This window comes from Neophocaena asiaeorientalis, unplaced genomic scaffold, assembly GCF_003031525.2.
Source record: "Neophocaena asiaeorientalis asiaeorientalis breed wild unplaced genomic scaffold, Neophocaena_asiaeorientalis_V1.1 scaffold86, whole genome shotgun sequence".
Taxonomy (NCBI): Eukaryota; Metazoa; Chordata; class Mammalia; order Artiodactyla; family Phocoenidae; genus Neophocaena; species Neophocaena asiaeorientalis.
In genome coordinates, this window is record NW_020175039.1 from 9100453 (window position 1) to 9115724 (window position 15272).

General features: G+C 36.9%; 1 protein-coding gene across 2 annotated transcripts in view; it reads left to right on the top strand.

Annotated features, from left to right (window-relative positions):
* The window catches only part of BARD1 (BRCA1 associated RING domain 1), a 73856-nt gene that overhangs the window by 44781 nt on the left and 13803 nt on the right, over nucleotides 1-15272 (top strand). Inside the window, exons 7-9 of one of the 2 annotated variants that reach the window (XM_024763191.1) lie at nucleotides 6034-6142; nucleotides 12147-12279; nucleotides 12863-12955. The exons of the other annotated variant lie outside the window; for it this stretch is intronic. Coding sequence (XP_024618959.1) covers nucleotides 6034-6142; nucleotides 12147-12279; nucleotides 12863-12955 — 335 coding nt within the window. The remainder of the gene's footprint in view (nucleotides 1-6033; nucleotides 6143-12146; nucleotides 12280-12862; nucleotides 12956-15272) is intronic. 2 annotated transcript variants of the gene reach the window in all.

A 15272-nucleotide genomic window follows, 5' to 3' on the forward strand; every position in this document is an offset into this window, starting at 1 on the left:
GATTCTATGAAAATCCAGGGTAGGGGCTAGAAATGTGACTAAAGGATGTCATGAAAGGCTTTCTAGAGGAAGTAGCACTTCAGCTGAATTTGAAGAAAAAGAATAGGAGGATGGGCTTTTCAGAAAGAGGATGATGGGTGCTAAGGTACTACGGCCAGACTGCTTGTTGGTTCACTTCTAGGAGCTGATACAAGACTGGAATGAAGGGAGGGAGGAGGATGAGATGAGAGGCCAGAGAAGGTGGGCAGAAGCAGTGAAAGGCCTTGTGTGCTGAAGAGTTCAAATTTTTTTTTTTTTTTTTTGCGGTACGCGGGGCTCTCACTGCTGTGGCCTCTCCCGTTGCGGAGCACAGGCTCTGGACGCGAAGGCTCAGCGGCCATGGCTCATGGGCCCAGCTGCTCCGCGGCATGTGGGATCTTCCCGGACCGGGGCATGAACCCGCGTCCCCTGCATCGGCAGGCGGACTCCCAACCACTGTGCCACCAGGGAAGCCCTAGAGTTCAAATTTTAAGTTGAAAACTTTCACCTCCACACTGGGCAGGAAGTTCAGTGAAGAGGTGTGTCCAGTAATCTAGGGGACAAGTGATGAGAGTCTGAATTAAAGTCGTGACAGTAGCAGTGGGGGGTGGAGGGGGAATTGGCTGTTTTTATCAACTTATTCCTTCACATGAAGTTTGGTTTACTATGTTAAGTTTCAAGAATATCCTATTATGATTTTGATTAAAATTGGGTAAGTGTATAGATAATAGTGGATTAATAAAGTTGATTTCTCACTCAGGACCATGGTATGTTTCTCTGTTTGTTTAAGTCTTCTGTTATACATCTTAGTCAAGTTTTTAATCTGTTTTATATATGTGTGTTTGTATACCCATGGAACTAACTATTTATTGAGATTTTCCTAGGTATTTGAGCCTTTTGTTGCCCTGGTGAAGTGGATATTCTGTTAATAAATAAAACTTGTTATTCCTGATATAGAGGAAAGCTGTTGATTTTGGTGTGTTTCTCTTATACCTAGCCAACACCTAGTTTGAAGGATTTAATGGTCATTTATTAACTTTTATTTCTTACTGCCTTTGTCACAGCTTCCAGAACAATATTATAAAATAGTATTGATAGTTGGCATGCTTGTTTTATTCTCATTTTTAAAAAATAGTGACTGTAGGTTTATAAGTCACTATTAAAATCAGTATTAAAAATAAAGATCTTCTCATACAGATGGCCAACAGGCGCATGAAAAGGTACCCATATCACTAATTATTAGAGAAATGCAGATCAAAACCACAGTGAGGTACCTGCCACCTCACACTGGTCAGAATGGCCACCATCAAAAAGTCTACAAGTAATAAATGCTGGAGAGGGTGTGGAGAAAAGGGAACCCTCCTGCACTGTTGATGGGAATGTAAATTGGTGCAGCTGCTATGGAAAACAGTATGGAGACTCCTTAAAAAACTAAAAATAGAGGTGCCATGTGATCCAGGAATCCCACTCCTGGGCATACACCTGGAGAAAACCATAATTCAAAAGGCTGCATGCACCCTGATGTTCATTGCAGCACTGCTTACAATAGCCAAGACATGGAATCAACCTAAACGTCCATTGACAGGAATTGATAAAGAAGAGGTGGTATACGTGTAAATACAATGGAATATTACTCAGCCATGAAAAAGAATGAAATAATGCCATTTGCAGCAACATGGATGGACCTAGAGATTATCATACTAAGTGAAGTAAGTCAGACAGAAAAAGACAAATATCATATAATATCACTTTTATATGGAAGCTCAAGTATGATGCAAATGAACTTATTTACAAAACTGAAACAGACCCACAAACATAGAAAACAAACTTAGAGTTACCAAAGGGGAAAGGGGATGGGGGAGGGATAAATTAGGAGTTTGGGATTAACAGATACAAACCACTATAAATCAAATAGATAAGCAACAAAGTCCTACTGTATAGCACAGGGAACTGTATTCAATATCCTATAATAAACCATGGTGGAAAAGAGTATGAAAAAAATGCACATATATATGTGTATATATGTATGTATAACTGAATCACTTTGCTATATACCAGAAAATAGCACAACATTGTAAATCAACTATACTTCAATTAAAAAAAAAAAGTCTTCCTCCCAGTTATTTTACCATTTTTAAACAAGACTGTATTTTATTTTATTAAGTGATTTTGAGATGATCTTAGACTTTTTGCCTGTTGATGTCATTAACACATTTTAAAATATTACACCATGTTACATGCCTGGGATAAACTTGACTTAGTGTATTGTGTTATTCTTTAAACAAATACTTTACATTAGTTTGCTAGGGTTTTATTTAAGACTTTTGCATCTATAGGTGTAAGTTAGAATGGTTTGTTTTTTAGGTTTCATTTTTTGCCCTCAGATTTTGATATGAAAATCATACTTACAGCTTCTTAAACATAATCAGGATGCTTTCCACCTTCTCTGGTGTGGGGGACGTGAATGGAGTATCTTACAGAAATAATTCCCACCCTGCCTCCTGTTTTCCATCCCCTGTCCCTTGTCTCCAACCTGATATAACATTATTTATTTTGATAACTTTCATACTGTATAATATTTGGAGATCTCTCTCAATTTGGTTACTAGTTGTTATCACTCTGAAATACTAATGTATTAATAATAGAGTGCAGGAACTAAAGAGAAACGGACTTTTTGTTATCCCATTAAATTTATTCTGAAATCGTCCCTGTGGACTATAATACAAAGTTTACGTATTTTATAGTTTTATCTGAGGCCATATGTGTACTTCTGACTTTGTCTTTTATTTTGATTTAATTTTAATATTCTAATACTTTACTGTTTTCTTAAAGTCACATTTTGCTTAGAGTAATTTCTTATGTGCTTTGAGCTTTTGCTGTGCAAACTTTGGCATTTTTAAAATGCCTCTTACATTTGAATACAGTGTTAATTCATTTAACTCTGAATTTACTTGTGTTTTGCATGAGAAATTTACTTCTTAAGGACTAAAATGAGAGTCCATTTCCTAAGAAGGAAAATTTGTTCTATATTAACTTCAGATGTGAGAATAAGGTTCATATCTTCTATACTTCTTTGTTGCTCAAGAATATTTATATTGATAACTGTTCAAAACCTCATTGGCTATCCATCTGCACTGCCTTCTGTGCATCCCAGTGTGAACTTAAAACCAAAGCTATTCCAGTCACATCAGAACTATTTTGAGTGTTTGGAGAATATCATATGCTTTTTTTTTTTTTTTTTTAACAGAAATACAGAGTTTAGGATTTGTTACTTGGTCTGCTATTAACAGAGTTTTCCTTGCAAGGATGTAGAATTCTTAATTAGAAAATAGTATATAGACCATTGGACTTACTAATTATTCCACTGCCCTAGTTAATGTTTAAAAAATTAATCTGTAACAGATAATTTATGTTTTATAGCGTTTAAAAAAACATGTTGCTCTTTTGAATTTCTCTGCTTTTTCTTGCTTCGCCGCAATTCAAGGGACTTGAAAACTTAAAATCTATGTTTGCAATTTCATAGTTGTTCATAAAGGATTTCATCATGGACCATCTTGGTAGTCTGTCATGCATGATAGGTTTAGCATTAGTAAAAAAGCCTTTTTGCATGTGTGTTTGGGGTTGAATGATCTATATGTGCAAGTGCAAGTATAAATTTGCCCATCTCTCCTTCTCCCCTTCTACTGGTGGTAAAACTCATCTTGGGCACAGTTGTAGGTGGGTGTCTATTCTATCATTCTTGAGGGGAAGAGGACATTGAAGTGCTATACTGTATTCTGAACTCTACCTTTGGGGTAAAGCCAAAATGTTAAACTCCTGAAAAAAAAGCTGAAGTGTTAAACTTCCTTTTTATTAGCCTTAGTGATTAAAAAGAATCCTAGTGAGGAAAGGACTTTTCAGAGTCATCTAGTTTATACTTTTTATCTTTACATTGTACATTCATACTTTTTATCTTTTATGTTGTACCATATAGGAAAACATAAATCTACTCCTATTTTAATGTTGCTAAGAAACCAGGTTTCTGTCCTTCCCTTTAGTGTATATCTAAATTGTCATTACAAAGCATACATGAAGTATGTCATAAAATTGGAGAAAATAAAGAGAAGAGGTCAACACTGGAGATGTAACTTATGTTCCTGTATCTTCATTTTGTATCTGTCTCCCCCCAAATGCCAATCTGTTAATATTAATAGCAAGGAATTTTTGAGCACTTACTATCTGCCACGCACTGTTTTAAGTGCTTTTGATACATTAATTCACTTGGTCCTTACATATATTAATCCGACGAAGTAGGTTGTATTCTCATTTTACAGATGAGGAAACAGAGGCATAGGAGGTTAAATACCTCTAAAGTCATACAACTATTGAGTGGCAGAGCTGGAATCTAAATTCAGGCCATCTGATTGTGTAACTCTAGCTCTTAGCTACCCTGCCTCTATTGATGATATCCCTTCTGCTTACAACCATCTAGGGAGCTGTTCAGGGTTTCTTGTGCCCTAAGGAGACAGTCCACCTCTTCAGTACCATCCTTTTTGTTTCTGGTCACAGCTTACATTTCCAGAACACCCCATTCTTCTGTGCATTCTCTCTCTTCTCTTTCTGTCTTTCTCCTCCTTCTTCTCTTCTGTCTTTCTTGCTCTTCTCTTTGGTTTTAAATTTTTTGGTGTTTCTCATTTGCCACACTAGCTCACTTCAACGCCTTCGCAGAAGGCCTTCGCTACTCTCTGCTGGGAGACTCATTCTACTTCTGTACCTCCTTTTATTCTTTCTCCTTTCACATCTAAGCAGCTTCACCAGGCTTTTAAGTTCTTCCTATTTTCTTTCCTCTGCTTTTGCCCCACTGAGCTCTGTGCAGACCTTATATCTCATTGGTTCTTACGGGAGCACAGGCTCCGGACGCGCAGGCTCAGCGGCCATGGCTCATGGGCCCAGCCTCTCCGCAGCATGTGGGATCTTCCCGGACCGGGGCACGAACCCATGTCCCCTGCATCGGCAGGCGGACTCTCAACCACTGCGCCACCAGGGAAGCCCCCACACTGCATTTTTTTACATGAACATTAATGACCATTATATAGATAACATGTAATCTTAAAAAAACAGAAAATTTTAAAAGAAATGTTCATTTTAGAAAATTTTTCTGCCATGGTATAATAAATTAAAATCATTTTGAAACCATATGTAAAGAAGTGGAATAACAGACATGGTGCTGTAGTTTTAACAATTTATTTATGATTGGAAGACTAGTCATGGGCAATATGGAATATTGTTGGAATGAATAGAAGGAAAATGTGACCTTGTCAAGTCATTGGAACCTTTCTCTCTGTTTTCTAATCTATGAAATAACCATTGTACGATGTTTCTGAGGTCTCTTCCAGTATAATATTCTGTGACTCGTGAATTAGTGCATGCTGGGAATTCTGCGTCAGCATGTTCTCTGCAGCACGTCAGTTTGCTCTGTGATTATTGTAGATTATAGTGTACATACATAGTAAAATTAATTTAAAAAGTGCCCTGTTTACTACTTTATTAAATTGTCATGTGGCATAGTTTTCCTTCTAGTGGATCTAAATTCCTATCTTGTGAATTTATCTAATTTCTGTATTTGTTTATATAGACTATGGAGCCTATAATAGCTACAGTAAATGATTTTTACTTGCATTTGAAAGCATCTCACCCCATAGTGATTAATGATTATGAAGCTATATTTTAAAATATGAATATGAATACACAAGAATACAGAGTTGTGAAAAACTTCATGTGTAAGTAACAATAAATTCAGTTAGAAATACCCCCTATAATGGTCTGGTGTCAAATTGAAATTTTATATCTTTTTTCTATTCAGCAGCTTGTGGTACTTGATCCTTATGCCTTATGTGAATTCTTGAGTCATTTATTTTAGTAAAAATTGTATATTATTAAGGAAGTCGAAAAAGTTGTTCCACTAGTGTATTCATTTAGTTAAGAATCAAATCACACATTTTATTTACTTAAACCCATCTGCGCTTATTTTACCAGTAACATATTTGGTCTGCGGCCTGTGGATTATACAGACAGTGAAAATATGAAATCGCTGTTGCTGCTACCAGAGAAGAATGAATCATCATCAACTAGCCATTGTTCAGTAGTGAGTATGGTTTTAGCTTTGGGAAATTTATGTATTTTATTGAAATCAGTCATAAAACGAACATAATGACAAAATTTCCAGTTAGTGAACTGCTTTCATTCACCAATTATTGAGCACTTTCTGCGTAGTAGCTATTGTGAATTCAAGTTCAAAGACATAATCAGAATAAATCAAAAAATAATTATTAACCTGCCCCCTCTATATTTTAGGCAGCACTCATACAGCAATAAATATGACTGATAGAACTCTTATTCTCAAGAAGCTTACGTTCTAGTGAGAGCTAGGAAAGAAAAAGACTGTAAATATGTAAACTAATAAAATAATTTCGGAAACTTGTAAATGAGTGCTTTGAAGCAGATCTTATAGAGTGTAACAGAGTGGAGAATGGGGGCTCCAAAAAAGGCACTGTTTTAGCTGGGTCATCAAGGAGGGCCTTTAAAGAACCTATACTTGGTCTGAAACCTGAATGACGATGAGCGGGCATCCAGGTGAATATCTGGAGGACAAGTGTCCAAACAGAGGGAACAGCAAGTATGTAGGCCCTTCAGTGGATGACCCTGGTGTATTTGAAGATTAGAGAGAGGGTCATTATTGCTAGTGAATAGGGCATGTCTAAGAGTAATGGGAAACCATTGATAGGATTTAAAGCAAGGAATGGTATGATTTGATTTATGCTTTAGAAAGTTCACTCTAGCTGCTTTTTAAGCAAGAAACGTGGGGTGGCAGCAAGAGTGGAAGCAGGGAGATCACTTAGGACTGTTTCTTTGTGACACGAGAAAGATACCGTCCTGGATTAAGGTAACAGCAGTGGAGATTATGAGAAGTAATGAGATTAGTATGTATTTTTGAGTTAATGCCACCAGAACTTTTGGATGGATTACATACAAAGTGTGGAGAAGGAGTAGAATTAATAGTGGAGAAGATGGTGGTGCCATTTACTGCCTTGTGGAAAGAATGCCTGTTCCTTAGGAACCTCTAGTTTAGTGGGGAATATGGATGTAAAAAAAATTATTACACACTGCAGTGAATTTGTAATACTTGCCATAGAAAATGTACAGTAGAATCATGAAGGAAGAAGCTGACTTTAGGAGGGATTAGAAGAGAAGGTGACAAGGTGTTTAAGGAAGCCTTTAAAGGTACAACTTTTAGCAGGGTATCTAAAAGAGTGCTAGTGGCTGCACGTAACGAAAACGTTCACTCAAATGCTTAAAGACAGCATATTATCTTATATAAAGATAATCCCAATATAGGATAGCTCTTAATTTGGTTAGTTTAGCAATTACGTGGCTGCACCAAAGACCCAAATTATTTCTGTTGTTCTACTTCACCATCCTCCGCTTGGTGGCTTTGTCCTCACTAATCTCCCTCCTAGTGGCTGCAGGATAATTGCCACAATTCCAGATGTGACAGTGTCCAGCGTTAGGACCAAAACCTTTCCCAGAAGCCTTCCAGTGGACTTGCCCTTTATGTCTTACTGGTCAGGACTGGTCACGCAATTGTTTTTGGCATACATCACGGTTGAAGATAGGGTCAGTCCTTGAAGAGTGGGTGTCTGAACAAAATTAGGATTCTCTTAGTGTGGAGGGAGTGAGGAATGGCTTTTGATTGCTTGCTGCAATCAGGTGTACGAAGCAGGGATGGCAGGCCAAATCTAAGGGACAGCTGGTCAGAGAAACAGAGACACGAAGGACCTTAGAAATTTGAGAAACTAGAGTTCAGTGTTAGAGGAGCATGAGGTGTGTTAAAGAGCAGTTGGAGGTAAAGAGATTGTGCAAGACCTTGAGTTCCCTGTGGAGGAGTTTAGACTTTATTCCCCAGTTAGTGGGGCGCCTTTAGCGTGTCTCTAAGTGGAATGGGACTCTGCAGGGGGTAGTTGGGGGCAGGCCGGGACTGAAGACTGGGTAGGAGGCTATTGAAGTGGGATCCAGGTGTGAAATGGTGAGGACTGGAACTACAAGTGGTGGGGGAAGGAGGAGGTGTGTGGAGAGGAGATGAGGGCTTTTAGAGAGACAGGGATGGTGGACGCACTGTATCTTAGCAACTGCCCAGATGGGGGAAAATGAGAGAAAAGGATGAGCTGAGATCTAGAACTGTTCAGAGAAGACTTCTTGTCTAGTGAGGGTAGTGGAATAGTGATTGACCCCATTGTTTAAGATAAGGAGGTCACCGAAAGTGTTTATAATTTGAGGTGGTCATAGGTGCTGTCACAGGCTGGTTACCCTTATACTTTGAAAACTCTTAATGTCCTGCTCTAGACTTAAGCCTTTTAAGTGTGCCCCATCTATAGAATTGGAAGACCTAGAAATTAGCAGTTTAATTTCCTCATTTTATAAATGAGAAAACTGAGATGTAGTGTGATTTGCCCAGGGTTAACCAGCCATAGGAAAAAAAAAACTTTTTTAATGGATCAATTAGAACTTAAATTTCTTAAATCTTAGGTCAGTATTCATTCAGTCCCATCATACCTAACTATAAATTGGCACTTTATTCATTTGGACTTGAACTCTGCTGGCAGAACATAAATAAGTTGTCATTTGCCAATGTTTCTTTTATGTAAAATCTGGGAAAGGATTATTTTAGATATGTCAAAAATAAAGATATCTTTATGGTATTATTGGAATCTGAGAGTGGCAATCTTCCTTTTAATTCAACTATCCAATTACAATCCTGTTTTTATTAAATGTAAGAAACCTATACTTTCTTCATGTCACATGGACATAGCCTGTGAATATCGTTATTTACTATCTTAATGGTAGATCGTTGGCTAAGGAAACGACAATGAATGGTAAAATGTCCTTAAGTTGAAAGGGTTGTTTCTTTTTTTTTTTTTTGCGGTACGCGGGCCTCTCACTGCTGTGGCCTCTCCCGTTGCGGAGCACAGGCTCCGGACGCGCAGGCTCAGCAGCCATGGCTCACGGGCCCAGCCGCTCCGCGGCATGTGGGATCCTCCCGGACCGGCTGTGTCCCCTGCATCAGCAGGCAGACTCTCAACCACTGCGCCACCCAGGAAGCCCCTGAAAGGGTTGTTTCTTTACGTGTACTCATTAAAATCAAGCTCTGGGATCTGCTTCCCCAGCCACTATCAGACTCCCTTTCACTCATCTTTTTCAGCCACATAGGCTGCCTTGCTGTTTCTTGAATCCCCCCCAAACACGGTCCCATTTCAGGTCCTTAGCATGAGCTGTTTTCTCCACCAGGAACAAATGTAGGGAGCCAGATGTACACATGGCATATGCTTCCTCACTCCCTTAGACTCCTTGTATAGTTTTTCAGGTCCTATTATTGATAAACTCATTAGTTTGGATAAATTCAGAATAGCTAATTTTTCTAAGAAAAAGTTTCATATCTAATTATTCCTTAAATAAAAGTGTATTTAATGCCAGTGTACATAATATCTAATCTCTCTAAAAGCAGAGTATTGAAACTTTTGGATGTTTTCTGAACATCTTTGGAAACTCCTGGTTCTGAGACCTCTGCTTACTCTCAAATCAGATGCCTTCCCCACTCCCACCTCCCACCCCATATCAGACATGTGGCTTTGATAGCTGTTTGCTTTATTTTATTCTTTTTTTTTTTTTTTATATGCGGTACATGGGCCTCTCACTGTTGTGGCCTCTCCCGCTGCGGAGCACAGGCTCCGGACATGCAGGCTCAGCGGCCATGGCTCACAGGCCCAGCCGCTCCGCGGCATGTGGGATCTTCCCGGACCGGGGCACGAACCCGTGTCCCCTGTATCGGCAGGCGGACTCTCAACCACTGCGTCACCAGGGAAGCCCAATTTTATTCATTTTTTAAAGAGCTTTCCTTAACTATGAAAAATTAGTGCTAGTTTCTTTTTTATTCTAATTTAGAAACTGGATAGGAAAATGCTTGACCCACTTTGGTGCTTTCCTGAGGTTGGTGGAAATAGTATCATACGCTATATTTAGAATTGATATCTTTTCATTTGTTATTTCGTGCAGAGAACTACTTTAGCTGAAGTGGAGTTATATAAATTGAAAAGTAATGTGTTCCATTTAGAGCTATTTTATGGCACTTATTTGTATAACTGACAAAAATATTTGAAATGCTGTTTTTTAATATTATCATTGTATAGCAATTGAATGATTGATAAAGTAAACAACTATTTTCATCTTATGGAGTGTTTACAGTGTTTAGGTTAGGCATGGTTACCTCATCTTATAATTTAGTGAATAGGAAAGATAAGTGGACAGAAATGTGATGTCAGTATGTGTGTGGTGTGTGCACAGCATATCCAGGAAAACCTTTGCAACTTGAACCTTAGAGAAGGAAGTAATTCAGTAAGCTGAACTTTTAAGTGTTGAATATTGCCATTAAAAAAACTTTTTATAGAAATCTTTTTTAAAATGTCTTGAATACACACTTAAATACATAGTAGAATCTTACTTAATGTATTTTGAGTGAATGAATTATTGAGATCAATCTGTTTACAGTTGTAGCCAACAGTTTATGTGTAATATTGTACAGCATCAGACTGGATAAATTAAATTATCACTACTCAGATTTGTGAAATGAATATTTAAATATCAGTTTTCTCCAATCTACTTGCTGAACTATACTGGTTGAAGTATACTATACTGCTGAACTATACCTGCAGTGTTTCACTCATGTTCTGTGGAACTTTTGAGAGCCCAGATGTCCAGAATACATATACACTCATACATTTAGGAGGACCCTTTGTATGGTGTTTGAAAATTAAAGTATTATGTTTGGCTTTTTATCTTGTAATACAGTAGTGCTGATTTACGTTTTCTTTCTTATCTGCTGGGTCATTGCTTTTCTTTTTTCCGGTAGCTTTTGGCTAACTCTCACTCCAATTTCATTTATTAAATTTCTGTTGGCTGCTATTGAAAACACTGTCCCGTTGCTTCTTTGAATCTTTCATGTCTGATCTTTAACGGTATCCATTGGTGCCTCCTGTTTATTCTTGTCTTTTTTGTCTTCTGTAAGTTCTAAGTCTTTCTATTAAAATGAAAATATTAGTCTTTGTTAGATCACTTCCCTTTTCATAAGCTGCATTGACTTACTCTTACTACTGTTGGTGAACCTGATGTAACTTTGGTATTCCTTTGTCTGTTTTCACTTTCTTGGTTTCGAGAGGTAACTGTTTTAGTGTTAACATTTTGTTTTCTGTCTTTGAGATCAGTGCTGTTCTAGAAGTCTTAGTTTTCTTTAATTTTTTATGTAATCTCGGTTTAAATTAAAAAGACCAAGTTGACTTTAACTCTATTGGAATGTTAGTGGGGGGGAGTTAGAGAATTGATCATTTTAAGTGGGTATTTTGGGTTACTTTAAAAAAAGGGGGGAGTGCTTACTGGTGACAGAATGAAGTTGTAAAACCCTAGAGAGACCCAATTTAGCAAGGAGGGACTTCCTAGTGGCACATTGGTTAAGAATCCGCCTGCCAGTGCAGAGGACACAGGTTCAATCCCTGGTCTGGGAAGATCCCACATGCCGTGCGGAGCAACTGAGCTCGTGCGCCACAGCTACTGAGCCTGAGTTCTAGAGCCCATGAGCCGCAACTACTGAGCCCGTGCACCACAACTACTGAAGCCCACGCGCCTAGAGCCCGTGCTCCGCAACAAGACAAGCCACTGCAATGACAAGCATGTGTACTGCAGTAAAGAGTAGCCCCCTGCTCGCTGCAACTAGAGAAAGCCCCCACGCATCAATGAAGACCCAATGCAACCAAAAACAAATAAATAAAAAATAAAATAAATTTATTAAAAAAAAATAGAATCAAGGAAAGAAGACATCCTGGGTATAGACAGCTAGCCCAAGTAGTGTTTTATTGGGAGAAGGGGGTAAAGAAATAGAAAAACAGTTATTCAAATGCATTGAGCATTAAGGTTCAATGGAAATTTTGGGGAATTACTAGATAAACTAAGGAATGAAATCCAAGCTTGTATCAATTGAAAGTCAGTTTAATTTTTCTCTAATCTTTAAATGTTTTTAACACTGGCCTCTCCTCTTCCACTGATAGGTAAACACTGGTCAGCGCAGGGATGGGCCTCTTGTACTTATAGGCAGTGGACTTTCTTCAGAACAACAGCAAATGCTCAGTGAGCTTGCAGCAATTCTTAAGGCTAAAAAATGTGCTGAGTTTGACAGTACAGGTGAGGATTATTTATTTATTTATTTATTTTTGGTTGAAGAAATTTTTAAATGGGTAATTCCATTGTAGAGCTCCCTTTGATAATTTATATGTTTTAACCATTGGGATCTGACTATATACTTTGAATCTGGTAATAATTCTAAAATGTTTTTACAGTTATAAACTACTTACTTACAAGTCTTAATTTAGTTAGGAAATATAAAGTTTAAAGCTTTGCACCTATTTTAAGACAGAACAATACATCAGAGCAATTTTATGAGTTTGCTAATGACAAATAAATTGTAATGCAGCGTAATGCTTTACTTCCTTAGTTATAATTTGAAATAGAAAAGAAAAATTTGTGTTGGCTACTGTGGCTTTAAGATATATGGTTTATGATCTGGTTTTTCATGTTGGTAGCCAGAATAGAGAATGAAACTAAATAAAAGAAGTCTTATACCTAAGTATAAAAATTGTTGCCTTTCAAGAAAATTCAGGTATAAGTTTATAAAATGTAGACTAACTGGCTATAAAAAGCAAGACTGGTTAAAAAAGTATTTCGGTTTACATTTCTGTTTCTCTTATTGCTTTTTTTTGTTTTCCAGTAACTCATGTCATTGTTCCTGGTGATACAGTTCAAAGCACCCTGAAATGTATGCTTGGGATTCTCAGTGGTTGCTGGATCCTAAAATTTGAATGTAAGTATTGGATTTGGGAGAATTACAAAACGAATTAAGTAATGAAATAAAATGAAATTGACTAATTTCATTTTTATAATACACTACTACCAATAATTATTTAAGGACCTTATGCTAATTTTTTTTTACCCCTGGTTAGTCACTGCATTTTGAAAAAGCGTCTCATATTAATGGTATCATTTAGATGTTCTTAGTAAATATCAACAAGTATGTTTCAAAATCTCTTATTCTACAGTACCAACTATTTTAATTAAGAGTAAATGGATTATGTAATAGACCTGTAAGCTTAAACAATCTGTATTACTATTACGTGATATATTTAACTTAATAAATGCATGTTTTAAATATACAACTATGAAATGAAAGTAGTTTGTTGCTTTCCCTTTTTGATTCCTAAAAACTGTATAACTCTCTTTTGCTCTCTTAGCTAATATGGTATATTTTAGGAAGCTATTTGGCAATTTAGACTGCGCTGTACTACCTCGTTTGGGGCGAATACACTAGGTAGTCTCTAAACCTCTGATGAAAATGTGTCCCCATTACCCCTTTCTAGTTATGTAGTCAAACACCACTACCTTTGGAGCTGCCTCTCACCTTCCCAGCTCTCACTTGTTTGTTTTTCTTAACCTTGGATTCACCTAGGACTTAACAAAATAAAAAGAAAGCTCATGCAAGGTTATTTTCTACTCCTCAGTCACTAAAGTATCTACTTGTGATATGATGGCTAATATAGGACACTATGATCTTTTTTGCTAACTAATTGTTTATAAAAGAATAGTGGCTATAAAGGGGGTACACAGGGAATCTTGTTATGATGCAGTTGAGTATCTTGATCCTGGTGGTAGTTATGTTACACAGTCTACACATGTGATTAAATGTCAGATGTACGTGCGCATGTGTGCACACATACACACGAAAGAGAGCATGTATAATTGATGAGATCTGAATAAGTTCTTCGGATTGTATTGGTGTCAAATTCTTGCTTTTGATAATTGTGCTATTGTTGTGTAAGATGTTAACATTGGAGACAGGGTGCATGGAACCTCCCTGTATGTTTCTTTGCAACCACCTGTGAATCTATAATTATTTCAAATTAAAAATTTAAAAAAGAATAGTGAGTATTTTTAATGAACCTTTCCTTTTAAGAAGCAAATGATGGATTAGTTTTGAAAAATCTTTTGTTTTATAGCTTTATGTTTTGAAGGTTTTATGGCAGAGATGCTTGATTTAATCAAAATCTTTATATTATTAATTTAATCTGTTGTTAGGAATTAACTTGGTTTGTAAAAAAGTTTCCTTTTAGCAACTGATATTCACGTCTTTATAAAATACAGCTACCACTTTTCTTGTGATGGTAGTCTCCACTGATTTGTTCTGAGTCGGCTGTGACTAGTAATGCTCCTCTATCTGTTCTCGTCAATATCTGTTACTAGACTCTGCCAGTCAACCAGTTAAACAAGTATGATAAACAACTGGACTGACTGGCCATTTACATAGAAAAAAAAGTTTCTCTTTATGTCTCTTATTTTTGAACTCTCATTTCCCTTTCTAATCAAGGGGCAAGTCTTATTGGGCCTCAGTATTTTAAAAAATGACTTAAAATGGATCCATGATTATAGATTTTTTTTTTTTTTTTGATGTTTTTGTACTGAACTTGTGCCAGAAACCTTGCCTGTGGTTATAGGAAGGAATGGATTTTCATAATAATAAGGTCTCAGTAATAAAGAAGCCATGTGAAATTTTGAATATTAAGACATTTACCACTTACCCAGTAAGTCTAGTTCTTCTGAATTTGCCAAACTTGCATCTATGTATACAGACTACATGATTCATTTCCAAATATCTGCCTTCTTTAAGAAATGGGAGTTTTCTCACTTTAGTGGCTTGGTCATGTCATTTTTATAGAATCACTGATGGACTCAAGCTGACCTAATAGCGTGCTGCTTGGTGATTTTCACAGTAGTGAATAATATACTCTAATATCTATTGTTCTTTCAGGATAAAAGATGGATGGAATCTCTTACTGAAGTTCATATCCCCATATTGTCTAATACAAAGTTCAAATAGGTTTGAGAAATAGGTTTAGAGTTTAAGACAATTACTTTAAATAGCCGCTGGGTTTATAAAAAGAAAGCAAGAACCCTCAAATACTTTCTATCCTAATACGTTTTTCTATGGTTTCTGTGTTGTTCTTCCTTTCTTTCTTTTTTAAACATCTTTATTGGAGTATAATTGCTTTACAATGGTGTGTTAGTTTCTGCTTTACAACAAAATGAATCAGTTATATATATATATATATATATATATATACACATAT